Raw genomic sequence first — 18,851 nt, 5'->3', positions numbered from 1 at the left:
ACATTATAACAACAACCTGAAGGTGACGTCTGAGACAGAGACATTACAACAACAACCTGAAGGTGACGTCTGAGACAGAGACATTATAACAACAACCTGAAGGTGACGTCTGAGACAGAGACATTATAACAACAACCTGAAGGTGACGTCAGAGACATTATAACAACAACCTGAAGGTGACGTCTGAGACAGAGACATTACAACAACAACCTGAAGGTGACGTCTGAGACATTATAACAACAACCTGAAGGTGACGTCTGAGACAGAGACATTATAACAACAACCTGAAGGTGACGTCTGAGACATTATAACAACAACCTGAAGGTGACGTCTGAGACAGAGACATTATAACAACAACCTGAAGGTGACGTCTGAGACATTATAACAACAACCTGAAGGTGACGTCTGAGACAGAGACATTATAACAACAACCTGAAGGTGACGTCTGAGACAGAGAGACATTACAACAACAACCTGAAGGTGACGTCTGAGACATTATAACAACAACCTGAAGGTGACGTCTGAGACAGAGACATTATAACAACAACTTGAAGGTGACGTCTGAGACAGAGACATTATAACAACAACCTGAAGGTGACGTCTGAGACAGAGACATTATAACAACAACCTGAAGGTGACGTCTGAGACAGAGACATTATAACAACAACCTGAAGGTGACGTCTGAGACAGAGACATTATAACAACCACCTGAAGGTGACGTCTGAGACAGAGACATTATAACAACAACCTGAAGGTGACGTCTGAGACATTATAACAACAACCTGAAGGTGACGTCTGAGACAGAGACATTATAACAACAACCTGAAGGTGACGTCTGAGACAGAGACATTATAACAACAACCTGAAGGTGACGTCTGAGACATTATAACAACAACCTGAAGGTGACGTCTGAGACATTATAACAACAACCTGAAGGTGACGTCAGAGACATTATAACAACAACCTGAAGGTGACGTCTGAGACATTATAACAACAACCTGAAGGTGACGTCTGAGACAGAGACATTATAACTACAACCTGAAGGTGACGTCTGAGACAGAGACATTATAACTACAACCTGAAGGTGACGTCTGAGACAGAGACATTATAACAACAACCTGAAGGTGACGTCTGAGACAGAGACATTATAACAACAACCTGAAGGTGACGTCTGAGACAGAGACATTATAACAACAACCTGAAGGTGACGTCTGAGACAGAGACATTATAACAACAACCTGAAGGTGACGTCTGAGACAGAGACATTATAACAACAACCTGAAGGTGACGTCTGAGACATTATAACAACAACCTGATGGTGACGTCTGAGACATTATAACAACAACCTGATGGTGACGTCTGAGACAGAGACATTATAACCACAACCTGAAGGTGACGTCTGAGACATTATAACAACAACCTGAAGGTGACGTCTGAGACAGAGACATTATAACTACAACCTGAAGGTGACGTCTGAGACAGAGACATTATAACAACAACCTGAAGGTGACGTCTGAGACAGAGACATTATAACAACAACCTGAAGGTGACGTCTGAGACAGAGACATTATAACAACAACCTGAAGGTGACGTCTGAGACAGAGACATTATAACAACAACCTGAAGGTGACGTCTGAGACAGAGACATTATAACAACAACCTGAAGGTGACGTCTGAGACATTATAACAACAACCTGATGGTGACGTCTGAGACAGAGACATTATAACCACAACCTGAAGGTGACGTCTGAGACATTATAACAACAACCTGAAGGTGACGTCTGAGACAGAGACATTATAACAACAACCTGAAGGTGACGTCTGAGACAGAGACATTATAACCACAACCTGAAGGTGACGTCTGAGACATTATAACAACAACCTGAAGGTGACGTCTGAGACAGAGACATTATAACAACAACCTGAAGGTGACGTCTGAGACAGAGACATTATAACAACAACCTGAAGGTGACGTCTGAGACATTATAACAACAACCTGAAGGTGACGTCTGAGACATTATAACAACAACCTGAAGGTGACGTCTGAGACAGAGACATTATAACAACAACCTGAAGGTGACGTCTGAGACAGAGACATTATAACAACAACCTGAAGGTGACGTCTGGGACAGAGACATTATAACAACAACCTGAAGGTGACGTCTGAGACAGAGACATTATAACAACAACCTGAAGGTGACGTCTGAGACAGAGACATTATAACAACAACCTGAAGGTGACGTCTGAGACAGAGACATTATAACAACAACCTGAAGGTGACGTCTGAGACAGAGAGACATTATAACCACAACCTGAAGGTGACGTCTGAGACATTATAACAACAACCTGAAGGTGACGTCTGAGACATTATAACAACAACCTGAAGGTGACGTCTGAGACAGAGACATTATAACAACAACCTGAAGGTGACGTCTGAGACAGAGACATTATAACAACAACCTGAAGGTGACGTCTGGGACAGAGACATTATAACAACAACCTGAAGGTGACGTCTGAGACAGAGACATTATAACAACAACCTGAAGGTGACGTCTGAGACAGAGACATTATAACAACAACCTGAAGGTGACGTCTGAGACAGAGACATTATAACAACAACCTGAAGGTGACGTCTGAGACAGAGACATTATAACAACAACCTGAAGGTGACGTCTGAGACAGAGACATTATAACAACAACCTGAAGGTGACGTCTGAGACATTATAACAACAACCTGATGGTGACGTCTGAGACAGAGACATTATAACAACAACCTGAAGGTGACGTCTGAGACATTATAACCACAACCTGAAGGTGACGTCTGAGACAGAGACATTATAACAACAACCTGAAGGTGACGTCTGAGACATTATAACAACAACCTGAAGGTGACGTCTGAGACAGAGACATTATAACAACAACCTGAAGGTGACGTCTGAGACAGAGACATTATAACAACAACCTGAAGGTGACGTCTGGGACAGAGACATTATAACAACAACCTGAAGGTGACGTCTGAGACAGAGACATTATAACAACAACCTGAAGGTGACGTCTGAGACAGAGACATTATAACAACAACCTGAAGGTGACGTCTGAGACATTATAACAACAACCTGAAGGTGACGTCTGAGACATTATAACAACAACCTGAAGGTGACGTCTGAGACAGAGACATTATAACAACAACCTGAAGGTGACGTCTGAGACAGAGACATTATAACAACAACCTGAAGGTGACGTCTGAGACAGAGACATTATAACAACAACCTGAAGGTGACGTCTGAGACAGAGACATTATAACAACAACCTGAAGGTGACGTCTGAGACAGAGACATTATAACAACAACCTGAAGGTGACGTCTGAGACAGAGACATTATAACAACAACCTGAAGGTGACGTCTGAGACATTATAACCACAACCTGAAGGTGACGTCTGAGACATTATAACAACAACCTGAAGGTGACGTCTGAGACATTATAACAACAACCTGAAGGTGACGTCTGAGACAGAGACATTATAACAACAACCTGAAGGTGACGTCTGAGACATTATAACAACAACCTGAAGGTGACGACATTATAACAACAACCTGAAGGTGACGTCTGAGACAGAGACATTATAACAACAACCTGAAGGTGACGTCTGAGACAGAGACATTATAACCACAACCTGAAGGTGACGTCAGAGACATTATAACAACAACCTGAAGGTGACGTCTGAGACATTATAACCACAACCTGAAGGTGACGTCTGAGACATTATAACAACAACCTGAAGGTGACGTCTGAGACAGAGACATTATAACAACAACCTGAAGGTGACGTCTGAGACATTATAACACCAACCTGAAGGTGATGTGTGCCCCAGAGAAACACATTAAACAGAACACATCACCCCCATCCAAAGATCCAAACACATGATAACTTCCTGGTCAAAAGCAACAGAAAACACTTTGATCTACGATGCAGCATGGTTTACCTGTGAAGGTGTTCTTGTTGAGACACTCCTTGATGCGGTTGGATTTCCTGACGTGGAAGGCCTTGGTGATCTCCTGGTTCATGAAGCCTTCATGGTTCATGATGTTCTCCACCATCATCCTCAGATCAAACACCTCCAAGACCTCCGCGATCTGGGCGATCTTCATCAGATCCCGCTCCTCTTCATCCAGCTCCCCAGTGTAGAGGAACCTCAACACGGCACTGAACGGACCCAGCTGGATAGAGTAGTCCATCTTCACCACCGTCATGTGAGCCGGGGAGCCCGTCACAGGGTTGGTCACACTCTCCTTGTGGATGCTGTAGAAGGCCTTGCTCCAGGAGGCCAAGGACAGCTTGGTGCGCCGGTGCTTACCAGAGAAGCTCATCATCTTCAGGGTGCCGTCACTCTTAGAGGCCCGGAGGGAGCAGGGGGAGAGGTTGGGGAGCACAGCCACGTCCTCCTCTGTGTCCAGACTAAGGGTCCTGAGGAGAGAGTCCCGGGCATGCCGCTCCGTCACCACCAGGCACTGGGACTCGTCACTGAAGTCCATCTGGAAACAATCACATTTATAACGTTTTTTTTTATGTCACAAAGTTCTCTACAGAAACCCAACCGGAAACCACAGAGAGCAAGCAATACTGAGGCAGAAGCACAGTGGAATAAAAACCTAGAAGGAAGGAAACCGAGAGAGGAACTAGAGAGGAACCTAGAGAGGAACTAGAGAAGAACCTAGAGAGGAACCTAGAGAGGAAACTAGAGAGGAAACTAGAGAGGAAACTAGAGAGGAAACTAGAGAGGAAACTAGAGAGGAACCAGGCAAAGAGACACTACCTGGAACAGGTCATAAAACTTGGAGGAGGAGGTAGAGAGGTAGATCTTGTGGGCGAAGATGTGGATGTGGTCCTGGAGGATGAACATGACGTCAGCACAAAGAGGACTGTCCAATAGGAGGCCAGGACCCTCCCCGTTGTTGATGACACACTCTGGAATCTTGATGAGAGGGGGCGGTGCTTTGGGCGGCAGGAAGGGCGCCTGGAGGAGGGGCTTCTGGACCTTCCGGAGGTGGGACTTCCAGAACTGCAGGTGTCGACGGGAGATGAGCGCGGCTCGAATGGCATTGTCGAAGATGTCCTTGATGCCAAACTGGTCGAACACACTGGTCTCATAGTAGGAGATGCCCAGCTCCTTGGCCACCTCCCGGCCACTCTCTGGAGGAAGGATGTCTCCGGGCTTTATCGGCCTGGTGGGGAGGAAATAAGAGCTATTCTCAATACGGAAGAATACAAAGTCATTATTTATTAAATGTATGTAAACCGGGTTGCTTAATTTAATAAAATGTCAGTAGTTACTGCACAGAGTTTCAACTAACACTAAAATGTATAGATTTCGTCAACCAAAACCAGCTACATGGTGACGTAACGCTGATTCTATACCTGGCTAGTGGCCTCCTGGCCCTGTTGACAGTCACATTGTGACATAATGCTGATTCTATACCTGGCTAGTGGCCTCCTGGCCCTGTTGACAGCCACATGGTGACATAACGCTGATTCTATACCTGGCTAGTGGCCTCCTGGCCCTGTTGACAGTCACATGGTGACATAATGCTGATTCTATACCTGGCTAGTGGCCTCCTGGCCCTGTTGACAGTCACATTGTGACATAATGCTGATTCTATACCTGGCTAGTGGCCTCTTGGCCCTGTTGACAGTCACATTGTGACATAATGCTGATTCTATACCTGGCTAGTGGCTTCCTGGCCCTGTTGACAGCCACATGGTGACATAATGCTGATTCTATACCTGGCTAGTGGCCTCTTGGCCCTGTTGACAGTCACATGGTGACATAATGCTGATTCTATACCTGGCTAGTGGCCTCCTGGCCCTGTTGACAGTCACATGGTGACATAATGCTGATTCTATACCTGGCTAGTGGCCTCCTGGCCCTGTTGACAGTCACACGGTGACATAATGCTGATTCTGTACCTGGCTAGTGGCCTCCTGGCCCTGTTGACAGCCACATGGTGACATAATGCTGATTCTGTACCTGGCTAGTGGCCTCCTGGCCCTGTTGACAGTCACATGGTGACATAATGCTGATTCTATACCTGGCTAGTGGCCTCCTGGCCCTGTTGACAGTCACATGGTGACATAATGCTGATTCTATACCTGGCTAGTGGCCTCCTGGCCCTGTTGACAGCCACATGGTGACATAATGCTGATTCTATACCTGGCTAGTGGCCTCCTGGCCCTGTTGACAGCCACATGGTGACATAATGCTGATTCTGTACCTGGCTAGTGGCCTCTTGGCCCTGTTGACAGTCACATGGTGACATAATGCTGATTCTATACCTGGCTAGTGGCCTCTTGGCCCTGTTGACAGTCACATGGTGACATAATGCTGATTCTATACCTGGCTAGTGGCCTCTTGGCCCTGTTGACAGTCACATGGTGACATAATGCTGATTCTATACCTGGCTAGTGGCCTCCTGGCCCTGTTGACAGTCACATGGTGACATAATGCTGATTCTATACCTGGCTAGTGGCCTCCTGGCCCTGTTGACAGTCACACGGTGACATAATGCTGATTCTGTACCTGGCTAGTGGCCTCCTGGCCCTGTTGACAGCCACATGGTGACATAATGCTGATTCTGTACCTGGCTAGTGGCCTCCTGGCCCTGTTGACAGTCACATGGTGACATAATGCTGATTCTATACCTGGCTAGTGGCCTCCTGGCCCTGTTGACAGTCACATGGTGACATAATGCTGATTCTATACCTGGCTAGTGGCCTCCTGGCCCTGTTGACAGCCACATGGTGACATAATGCTGATTCTATACCTGGCTAGTGGCCTCCTGGCCCTGTTGACAGCCACATGGTGACATAATGCTGATTCTGTACCTGGCTAGTGGCCTCTTGGCCCTGTTGACAGTCACATGGTGACATAATGCTGATTCTATACCTGGCTAGTGGCCTCTTGGCCCTGTTGACAGTCACATGGTGACATAATGCTGATTCTATACCTGGCTAGTGGCCTCCTGGCCCTGTTGACAGTCACATGGTGACATAATGCTGATTCTATACCTGGCTAGTGGCCTCCTGGCCCTGTTGACAGTTACACGGTGACATAATGCTGATTCTGTACCTGGCTAGTGGCCTCCTGGCCCTGTTGACAGCCACATGGTGACATAATGCTGATTCTATACCTGGCTAGTGGCCTCCTGGCCCTGTTGACAGCCACATGGTGACATAATGCTGATTCTGTACCTGGCTAGTGGCCTCCTGGCCCTGTTGACAGTCACATGGTGACATAATGCTGATTCTATACCTGGCTAGTGGCCTCCTGGCCCTGTTGACAGTTACACGGTGACATAATGCTGATTCTGTACCTGGCTAGTGGCCTCCTGGCCCTGTTGACAGCCACATGGTGACATAATGCTGATTCTGTACCTGGCTAGTGGCCTCCTGGCCCTGTTGACAGTCACATGGTGACATAATGCTGATTCTATACCTGGCTAGTGGCCTCCTGGCCCTGTTGACAGTCACATGGTGACATAATGCTGATTCTATACCTGGCTAGTGGCCTCCTGGCCCTGTTGACAGCCACATGGTGACATAATGCTGATTCTATACCTGGCTAGTGGCCTCCTGGCCCTGTTGACAGCCACATGGTGACATAATGCTGATTCTATACCTGGCTAGTGGCCTCCTGGCCCTGTTGACGGTCACATGGTGACATAATGCTGATTCTGTACCTGGCTAGTGGCCTCCTGGCCCTGTTGACGGCCTCCAGATCAGCGTAACGCAGGTCCAGCTGACAACCCACCAGGATGACAGGCGTCCTGGGACAAAAGTGCTTGATCTCCATGTGCCACATGGTCTTGACGTGATGCAGAGAGTTGGGGTTGGCGATGGAGAAACACAGCACAACCACGTCTGACCTGGAGAGAACAGACAGGAGCCAGAAAGACACCAGATAATCAAAGCCAGAAAGACACACAGAAAGCTACTGTTTACAGGCCTCCTGGGCCGTATGCAGAGTCACTAACTGAGGTCCCTGAATTCCTATCGGACCTTGTTGTCAGGGCAGATAATATTCTAGTTTTTGGTGACTTCAATATTCACATGGAAAAGTCCACGGACCCTCTCCAAAAGGCTTTCGGAGCCATCATCGACTCAGTGGGTTTTGTCCAACATGTCTCTGGACCCACTCACTGCCACAGTCAAAATCTGGATCTAGTTTTGTCCCGTGGAATAAATGTTGTGGATCTTAATGTTTTTCCTCATAATCGTGGACGATCGGACCACCATTTTATTACATTTGCAACAAATAATCTGCTCAGACCCCAACCAAGGATCATCAAAAGCCATGCTATAAATTCTCAGACAACCCAAATATTCCTAAATTTCCTTCCAGACTCCCTCCACCTACACAAGGACGTCGGAGTACAATTATCGGTTAACCACCTAACTGAGGAACTAAATTTAACCTGGTCTCTGACAAGACAACAGCTGCAGTACTACACCAAACACAACACCACTCTGACAAGACAACAGCTACAGTACTACACCAAACACAACACCACTCTGACAACAGCTACAGTAGTACACCAAACACAACACCACTCTGACAAGACAACAGCTGCAGTACTACACCAAACACAACACCACTCTGACAAGACAACAGCTACAGTACTACACCAAACACAACACCACTCTGACAAGACAACAGCTACAGTACTACACCAAACACAACACCACTCTGACAAGGCAACAGCTACAGTACTACACCAAACACAACACCACTCTGACAAGACAACAGCTGCAGTACTACACCAAACACAACACCACTCTGACAACAGCTACAGTACTACACCAAACAGAACACCACTCTGACAAGACAACAGCTACAGTACTACACCAAACACAACACCACTCTGACAAGACAACAGCTACAGTACTACACCAAACACAACACCACTCAGACAAGACAACAGCTACAGTACTACACCAAACACAACACCACTCTGACAACAGCTACAGTACTACACCAAACACAACACCACTCTGACAAGACAACAGCTACAGTACTACACCAAACACAACACCACTCTGACAACAGCTACAGTACTACACCAAACACAACACCACTCTGACAAGACAACAGCTACAGTACTACACCAAACACAACACCACTCTGACAAGGCAACAGCTACAGTACTACACCAAACACAACACCACTCTGACAACAGCTACAGTACTACACCAAACACAACACCACTCTGACAACAGCTACAGTACTACACCAAACACAACACCACTCTGACAAGACAACAGCTGCAGTACTACACCAAACACAACACCACTCTGACAAGACAACAGCTACAGTACTACACCAAACACAACACCACTCTGACAAGGCAACAGCTACAGTACTACACCAAACACAACACCACTCTGACAAGGCAACAGCTACAGTACTACACCAAACACAACACCACTCTGACAACAGCTACAGTACTACACCAAACACAACACCACTCTGACAACAGCTACAGTACTACACCAAACACAACACCACTCTGACAACAGCTACAGTACTACACCAAACACAACACCACTCTGACAAGACAACAGCTACAGTACTACACCAAACACAACACCACTCTGACAAGACAACAGCTACAGTACTACACCAAACACAACACCACTCTGACAAGACAACAGCTACAGTACTACACCAAACACAACACCACTCTGACAAGGCAACAGCTACAGTACTACACCAAACACAACACCACTCTGACAACAGCTACAGTACTACACCAAACACAACACCACTCTGACAAGGCAACAGCTACAGTACTACACCAAACACAACACCACTCTGACAAGACAACAGCTACAGTACTACACCAAACACAACACCACTCTGACAACAGCTACAGTACTACACCAAACACAACACCACTCTGACAAGGCAACAGCTACAGTACTACACCAAACAGAACACCACTCTGACAAGACAACAGCTACAGTACTACACCAAACAGAACACCACTCTGACAAGACAACAGCTACAGTACTACACCAAACACAACACCACTCTGACAAGACAACAGCTACAGTACTACACCAAACACAACACCACTCTGACAAGACAACAGCTACAGTACTACACCAAACACAACACCACTCTGACAAGGCAACAGCTACAGTACTACACCAAACAGAACACCACTCTGACAAGACAACAGCTACAGTACTACACCAAACACAACACCACTCTGACAACACAACAGCTACAGTACTACACCAAACACAACACCACTCTGACAACACAACAGCTACAGTACTACACCAAACACAACACCACTCTGACAAGACAACAGCTACAGTACTACACCAAACACAACACCACTCTGACAAGGCAACAGCTACAGTACTACACCAAACACAACACCACTCTGACAACAGCTACAGTACTACACCAAACAGAACACCACTCTGACAAGACAACAGCTACAGTACTACACCAAACACAACACCACTCTGACAAGACAACAGCTACAGTACTACACCAAACACAACACCACTCTGACAACACAACAGCTACAGTACTACACCAAACACAACACCACTCTGACAAGACAACAGCTACAGTACTACACCAAACACAACACCACTCTGACAAGACAACAGCTGCAGTACTACACCAAACACAACACCACTCTGACAACAGCTACAGTACTACACCAAACACAACACCACTCTGACAAGACAACAGCTACAGTACTACACCAAACACAACACCACTCTGACAAGGCAACAGCTACAGTACTACACCAAACACAACACCACTCTGACAACAGCTACAGTACTACACCAAACAGAACACCACTCTGACAACAGCTACAGTACTACACCAAACACAACACCACTCTGACAAGACAACAGCTACAGTACTACACCAAACACAACACCACTCTGACAAGGCAACAGCTACAGTACTACACCAAACACAACACCACTCTGACAAGGCAACAGCTACAGTACTACACCAAACAGAACACCACTCTGACAACAGCTACAGTACTACACCAAACACAACACCACTCTGACAACAGCTACAGTACTACACCAAACACAACACCACTCTGACAAGACAACAGCTACAGTACTACACCAAACACAACACCACTCTGACAAGACAACAGCTACAGTACTACACCAAACACAACACCACTCTGACAAGACAACAGCTACAGTACTACACCAAACACAACACCACTCTGACAAGGCAACAGCTACAGTACTACACCAAACACAACACCACTCTGACAAGACAACAGCTACAGTACTACACCAAACACAACACCACTCTGACAACAGCTACAGTACTACACCAAACACAACACCACTCTGACAAGACAACAGCTACAGTACTACACCAAACACAACACCACTCTGACAAGGCAACAGCTACAGTACTACACCAAACACAACACCACTCTGACAACAGCTACAGTACTACACCAAACACAACACCACTCTGACAAGGCAACAGCTACAGTACTACACCAAACACAACACCACTCTGACAACAGCTACAGTACTACACCAAACACAACACCACTCTGACAAGACAACAGCTGCAGTACTACACCAAACACAACACCACTCTGACAAGACAACAGCTACAGTACTACACCAAACACAACACCACTCTGACAAGACAACAGCTACAGTACTACACCAAACACAACACCACTCTGACAACAGCTACAGTACTACACCAAACACAACACCACTCTGACAAGACAACAGCTACAGTACTACACCAAACACAACACCACTCTGACAAGACAACAGCTGCAGTACTACACCAAACACAACACCACTCTGACAAGACAACAGCTACAGTACTACACCAAACACAACACCACTCTGACAACAGCTACAGTAGTACACCAAACAGAACACCACTCTGACAACAGCTACAGTACTACACCAAACACAACACCACTCTGACAACAGCTACAGTACTACACCAAACACAACACCACTCTGACAAGACAACAGCTACAGTACTACACCAAACACAACACCACTCTGACAACAGCTACAGTACTACACCAAACACAACACCACTCTGACAAGACAACAGCTACAGTACTACACCAAACACAACACCACTCTGACAAGGCAACAGCTACAGTACTACACCAAACTCCACTCTGACAACAGCTACAGTACTACACCAAACACCACTCTGACAAGACAACAGCTACAGTACTACACCAAACACAACACCACTCTGACAAGACAACAGCTGCAGTACTACACCAAACACAACACCACTCTGACAACAGCTACAGTAGTACACCAAACAGAACACCACTCTGACAAGACAACAGCTACAGTACTACACCAAACACAACACCACTCTGACAACAGCTACAGTACTACACCAAACACAACACCACTCTGACAAGGCAACAGCTACAGTACTACACCAAACAGAACACCACTCTGACAAGACAACAGCTACAGTACTACACCAAACACAACACCACTCTGACAACACAACAGCTACAGTACTACACCAAACACAACACCACTCTGACAACACAACAGCTACAGTACTACACCAAACACAACACCACTCTGACAAGACAACAGCTACAGTACTACACCAAACACAACACCACTCTGACAAGGCAACAGCTACAGTACTACACCAAACACAACACCACTCTGACAACAGCTACAGTACTACACCAAACAGAACACCACTCTGACAAGACAACAGCTACAGTACTACACCAAACACAACACCACTCTGACAAGACAACAGCTACAGTACTACACCAAACACAACACCACTCTGACAACACAACAGCTACAGTACTACACCAAACACAACACCACTCTGACAAGACAACAGCTACAGTACTACACCAAACACAACACCACTCTGACAAGACAACAGCTGCAGTACTACACCAAACACAACACCACTCTGACAACAGCTACAGTACTACACCAAACACAACACCACTCTGACAAGACAACAGCTACAGTACTACACCAAACACAACACCACTCTGACAAGGCAACAGCTACAGTACTACACCAAACACAACACCACTCTGACAACAGCTACAGTACTACACCAAACAGAACACCACTCTGACAACAGCTACAGTACTACACCAAACACAACACCACTCTGACAAGACAACAGCTACAGTACTACACCAAACACAACACCACTCTGACAAGGCAACAGCTACAGTACTACACCAAACACAACACCACTCTGACAAGGCAACAGCTACAGTACTACACCAAACAGAACACCACTCTGACAACAGCTACAGTACTACACCAAACACAACACCACTCTGACAACAGCTACAGTACTACACCAAACACAACACCACTCTGACAAGACAACAGCTACAGTACTACACCAAACACAACACCACTCTGACAAGACAACAGCTACAGTACTACACCAAACACAACACCACTCTGACAAGACAACAGCTACAGTACTACACCAAACACAACACCACTCTGACAAGGCAACAGCTACAGTACTACACCAAACACAACACCACTCTGACAAGACAACAGCTACAGTACTACACCAAACACAACACCACTCTGACAACAGCTACAGTACTACACCAAACACAACACCACTCTGACAAGACAACAGCTACAGTACTACACCAAACACAACACCACTCTGACAAGGCAACAGCTACAGTACTACACCAAACACAACACCACTCTGACAACAGCTACAGTACTACACCAAACACAACACCACTCTGACAAGGCAACAGCTACAGTACTACACCAAACACAACACCACTCTGACAACAGCTACAGTACTACACCAAACACAACACCACTCTGACAAGACAACAGCTGCAGTACTACACCAAACACAACACCACTCTGACAAGACAACAGCTACAGTACTACACCAAACACAACACCACTCTGACAAGACAACAGCTACAGTACTACACCAAACACAACACCACTCTGACAACAGCTACAGTACTACACCAAACACAACACCACTCTGACAAGACAACAGCTACAGTACTACACCAAACACAACACCACTCTGACAAGACAACAGCTGCAGTACTACACTAAACACAACACCACTCTGACAAGACAACAGCTACAGTACTACACCAAACACAACACCACTCTGACAACAGCTACAGTAGTACACCAAACAGAACACCACTCTGACAACAGCTACAGTACTACACCAAACACAACACCACTCTGACAACAGCTACAGTACTACACCAAACACAACACCACTCTGACAAGACAACAGCTACAGTACTACACCAAACACAACACCACTCTGACAACAGCTACAGTACTACACCAAACACAACACCACTCTGACAAGACAACAGCTACAGTACTACACCAAACACAACACCACTCTGACAAGGCAACAGCTACAGTACTACACCAAACTCCACTCTGACAACAGCTACAGTACTACACCAAACACCACTCTGACAAGACAACAGCTACAGTACTACACCAAACACAACACCACTCTGACAAGACAACAGCTGCAGTACTACACCAAACACAACACCACTCTGACAACAGCTACAGTAGTACACCAAACAGAACACCACTCTGACAAGACAACAGCTACAGTACTACACCAAACACAACACCACTCTGACAACAGCTACAGTACTACACCAAACACAACACCACTCTGACAAGGCAATCGCTACAGTACTACACCAAACACAACACCACTCTGACAACAGCTACAGTACTACACCAAACACAACACCACTCTGACAAGACAACAGCTACAGTACTACACCAAACACAACACCACTCTGACAACAGCTACAGTACTACACCAAACACAACACCACTCTGACAAGGCAACAGCTACAGTACTACACCAAACACAACACCACTCTGACAACAGCTACAGTACTACACCAAACACAACACCACTCTGACAAGGCAACAGCTACAGTACTACACCAAACACAACACCACTCTGACAACAGCTACAGTACTACACCAAACACAACACCACTCTGACAACAGCTACAGTACTACACCAAACAGAACACCACTCTGACAAGACAACAGCTACAGTACTACACCAAACACAACACCACTCTGACAAGACAACAGCTACAGTACTACACCAAACACAACACCACTCTGACAAGACAACAGCTACAGTACTACACCAAACACAACACCACTCTGACAAGACAACAGCTACAGTACTACACCAAACACAACACCACTCTGACAAGGCAACAGCTACAGTACTACACCAAACACAACACCACTCTGACAACAGCTACAGTACTACACCAAACACAACACCACTCTGACAACAGCTACAGTACTACACCAAACACAACACCACTCTGACAACAGCTACAGTACTACACCAAACACAACACCACTCTGACAAGGCAACAGCTACAGTACTACACCAAACACAACACCACTCTGACAAGACAACAGCTACAGTACTACACCAAACACAACACCACTCTGACAACAGCTACAGTACTACACCAAACACAACACCACTCTGACAACAGCTACAGTACTACACCAAACAGAACACCACTCTGACAAGACAACAGCTACAGTACTACACCAAACACAACACCACTCTGACAAGACAACAGCTACAGTACTACACCAAACACAACTCCACTCTGACAAGACAACAGCTACAGTACTACACCAAACACAACTCCACTCTGACAAGACAACAGCTACAGTACTACACCAAACACAACACCACTCTGACAACAGCTACAGTACTACACCAAACACAACACCACTCTGACAAGACAACAGCTACAGTACTACACCAAACACAACTCCACTCTGACAAGACAACAGCTACAGTACTACACCAAACACAACTCCACTCTGACAAGACAACAGCTACAGTACTACACCAAACTCCACTCTGACAAGACAACAGCTACAGTACTACACCAAACACAACACCACTCTGACAACAGCTACAGTACTACACCAAACACCACTCCACTCTGACAAGACAACAGCTACAGTACTACACCAAACACAACACCACTCTGACAAGACAACAGCTACAGTACTACACCAAACACAACACCACTCTGACAAGACAACAGCTACAGTACTACACCAAACACAACACCACTCTGACAAGACAACAGCTACAGTACTACACCAAACACAACACCACTCTGACAACAGCTACAGTACTACACCAAACACAACACCACTCTGACAACAGCTACAGTACTACACCAAACACAACACCACTCTGACAAGACAACAGCTACAGTACTACACCAAACACAACACCACTCTGACAAGACAACAGCTACAGTACTACACCAAACACAACACCACTCTGACAAGACAACAGCTACAGTACTACACCAAACACAACTCCACTCTGACAAGACAACAGCTACAGTACTACACCAAACACAACTCCACTCTGACAAGGCAACAGCTACAGTACTACACCAAACAGAACACCACTCTGACAAGACAACAGCTACAGTACTACACCAAACACAACTCCACTCTGACAAGACAACAGCTACAGTACTACACCAAACTCCACTCTGACAAGACAACAGCTACAGTACTACACCAAACACAACACCACTCTGACAACAGCTACAGTACTACACCAAACACCACTCCACTCTGACAAGACAACAGCTACAGTACTACACCAAACTCCACTCTGACAAGACAACAGCTACAGTACTACACCAAACTCCACTCTGACAAGACAACAGCTACAGTACTACACCAAACACAACACCACTCTGACAACAGCTACAGTACTACACCAAACACCACTCCACTCTGACAAGACAACAGCTACAGTACTACACCAAACTCCACTCTGACAAGACAACAGCTACAGTACTACACCAAACACAACACCACTCTGACAAGACAACAGCTACAGTACTACACCAAACAGAACACCACTCTGACAAGGCAACAGCTACAGTACTACACCAAACAGAACACCACTCTGACAAGACAACAGCTACAGTACTACACCAAACACAACACCACTCTGACAAGACAACAGCTACAGTACTACACCAAACACAACACCACTCTGACAACAGCTACAGTACTACACCAAACATAACACCACTCTGACAAGACAACAGCTACAGTACTACACCAAACACAACACCACTCTGACAAGACAACAGCTACAGTACTACACCAAACACAACACCACTCTGACAACAGCTACAGTACTACACCAAACACAACACCACTCTGACAAGACAACAGCTACAGTACTACACCAAACACAACACCACTCAGACAAGACAACAGCTACAGTACTACACCAAACACAACACCACTCTGACAAGACAACAGCTACAGTACTACACCAAACACAACTCCACTCTGACAAGACAACAGCTACAGTACTACACCAAACACAACACCACTCAGACAAGACAACAGCTACAGTACTACACCAAACACAACACCACTCTGACAAGGCAACAGCTACAGTACTACACCAAACACAACACCACTCTGACAAGACAACAGCTACAGTACTACACCAAACACAACACCACTCTGACAACAGCTACAGTACTACACCAAACACAACACCACTCTGACAAGGCAACAGCTACAGTACTACACCAAACACAACACCACTCTGACAACAGCTACAGTACTACACCAAACACAACACCACTCTGACAACAGCTACAGTACTACACCAAACACAACACCACTCTGACAACAGCTACAGTACTACACCAAACACAACACCACTCTGACAAGGCAACAGCTACAGTACTACACCAAACAGAACACCACTCTGACAAGACAACAGCTACAGTACTACACCAAACACAACACCACTCTGACAACAGCTACAGTACTACACCAAACACAACACCACTCTGACAAGGCAACAGCTGCAGTACTACACCAAACACAACACCACTCTGACAAGGCAACAGCTACAGTACTACACCAAACACAACACCACTCTGACAACAGCTACAGTACTACACCAAACACAACACCACTCTGACAAGGCAACAGCTGCAGTACTACACCAAACACAACACCACTCTGACAAGACAACAGCTACAGTACTACACCAAACACAACACCACTCTGACAAGACAACAGCTACAGTACTACACCAAACACAACACCACTCTGACAACAGCTACAGTACTACACCAAACACAACACCACTCTGACAAGACAACAGCTACAGTACTACACCAAACACCTGTTATAACAGAGGTTATAATGAATGATTAGAGGGGTGTGGGTTTAAACTGCCTTCAAGGTAAACAGACAGACCGACCTCATGTCTCGCCGACATCAACAGATGTTAGAGGATGATGGTGGCAGCTTGACAACGATCAATCCACCAATCAATGAAAGCTCATCGGAGGCACCAGTTCCATTAAGACAGTCTGAGGCATCATTTAAGAATAACACAGTCGGATACTAAGATGGAGAGAAAACTAATTTACAGGAAGTCCAAAACCAGCTGAATATTTCAGTGTCCAGAGGGCCAGAGCCGGGAACCCAGGTCGCTGGCATTGGGCCAATAGGGTTAACCCACTCGGTGGGAATTGTAACATGGCTCATTAGACAGGATCACTACACTATGCATGCAGCCATCAGTCCATGCCAAATATATCAGGACTCACGTCTATTATGCTACACTGTAAATGACTACACCAAACCTAGCAGATACTACCTAACCTAGCAGACACTACCTAACCTAGCAGAGTAGCAG

At 45.9% G+C, this 18,851-nt stretch overlaps 1 protein-coding gene across 1 annotated transcript in view; it reads right to left on the bottom strand.

The window, feature by feature from the left end:
* The window catches only part of rhobtb1 (Rho related BTB domain containing 1), a 55,871-nt gene that overhangs the window by 21,642 nt on the left and 15,378 nt on the right, over positions 1 to 18,851 (bottom strand). Inside the window, exons 4-6 of the mRNA XM_065022914.1 lie at positions 7,735 to 7,920; positions 4,815 to 5,223; positions 3,984 to 4,533 (exon numbers count right to left, since the gene is read on the bottom strand). Coding sequence (XP_064878986.1) covers positions 3,984 to 4,533; positions 4,815 to 5,223; positions 7,735 to 7,920 — 1,145 coding nt within the window. The remainder of the gene's footprint in view (positions 1 to 3,983; positions 4,534 to 4,814; positions 5,224 to 7,734; positions 7,921 to 18,851) is intronic.

The sequence above is a fragment of the Oncorhynchus nerka genome, linkage group LG10, assembly GCF_034236695.1.
Source record: "Oncorhynchus nerka isolate Pitt River linkage group LG10, Oner_Uvic_2.0, whole genome shotgun sequence".
NCBI lineage: Eukaryota > Metazoa > Chordata > Actinopteri > Salmoniformes > Salmonidae > Oncorhynchus > Oncorhynchus nerka.
The sequence above is the reverse complement of the archived record's forward strand: the minus strand, read 5'-3'. Positions and strand labels throughout refer to the sequence as shown.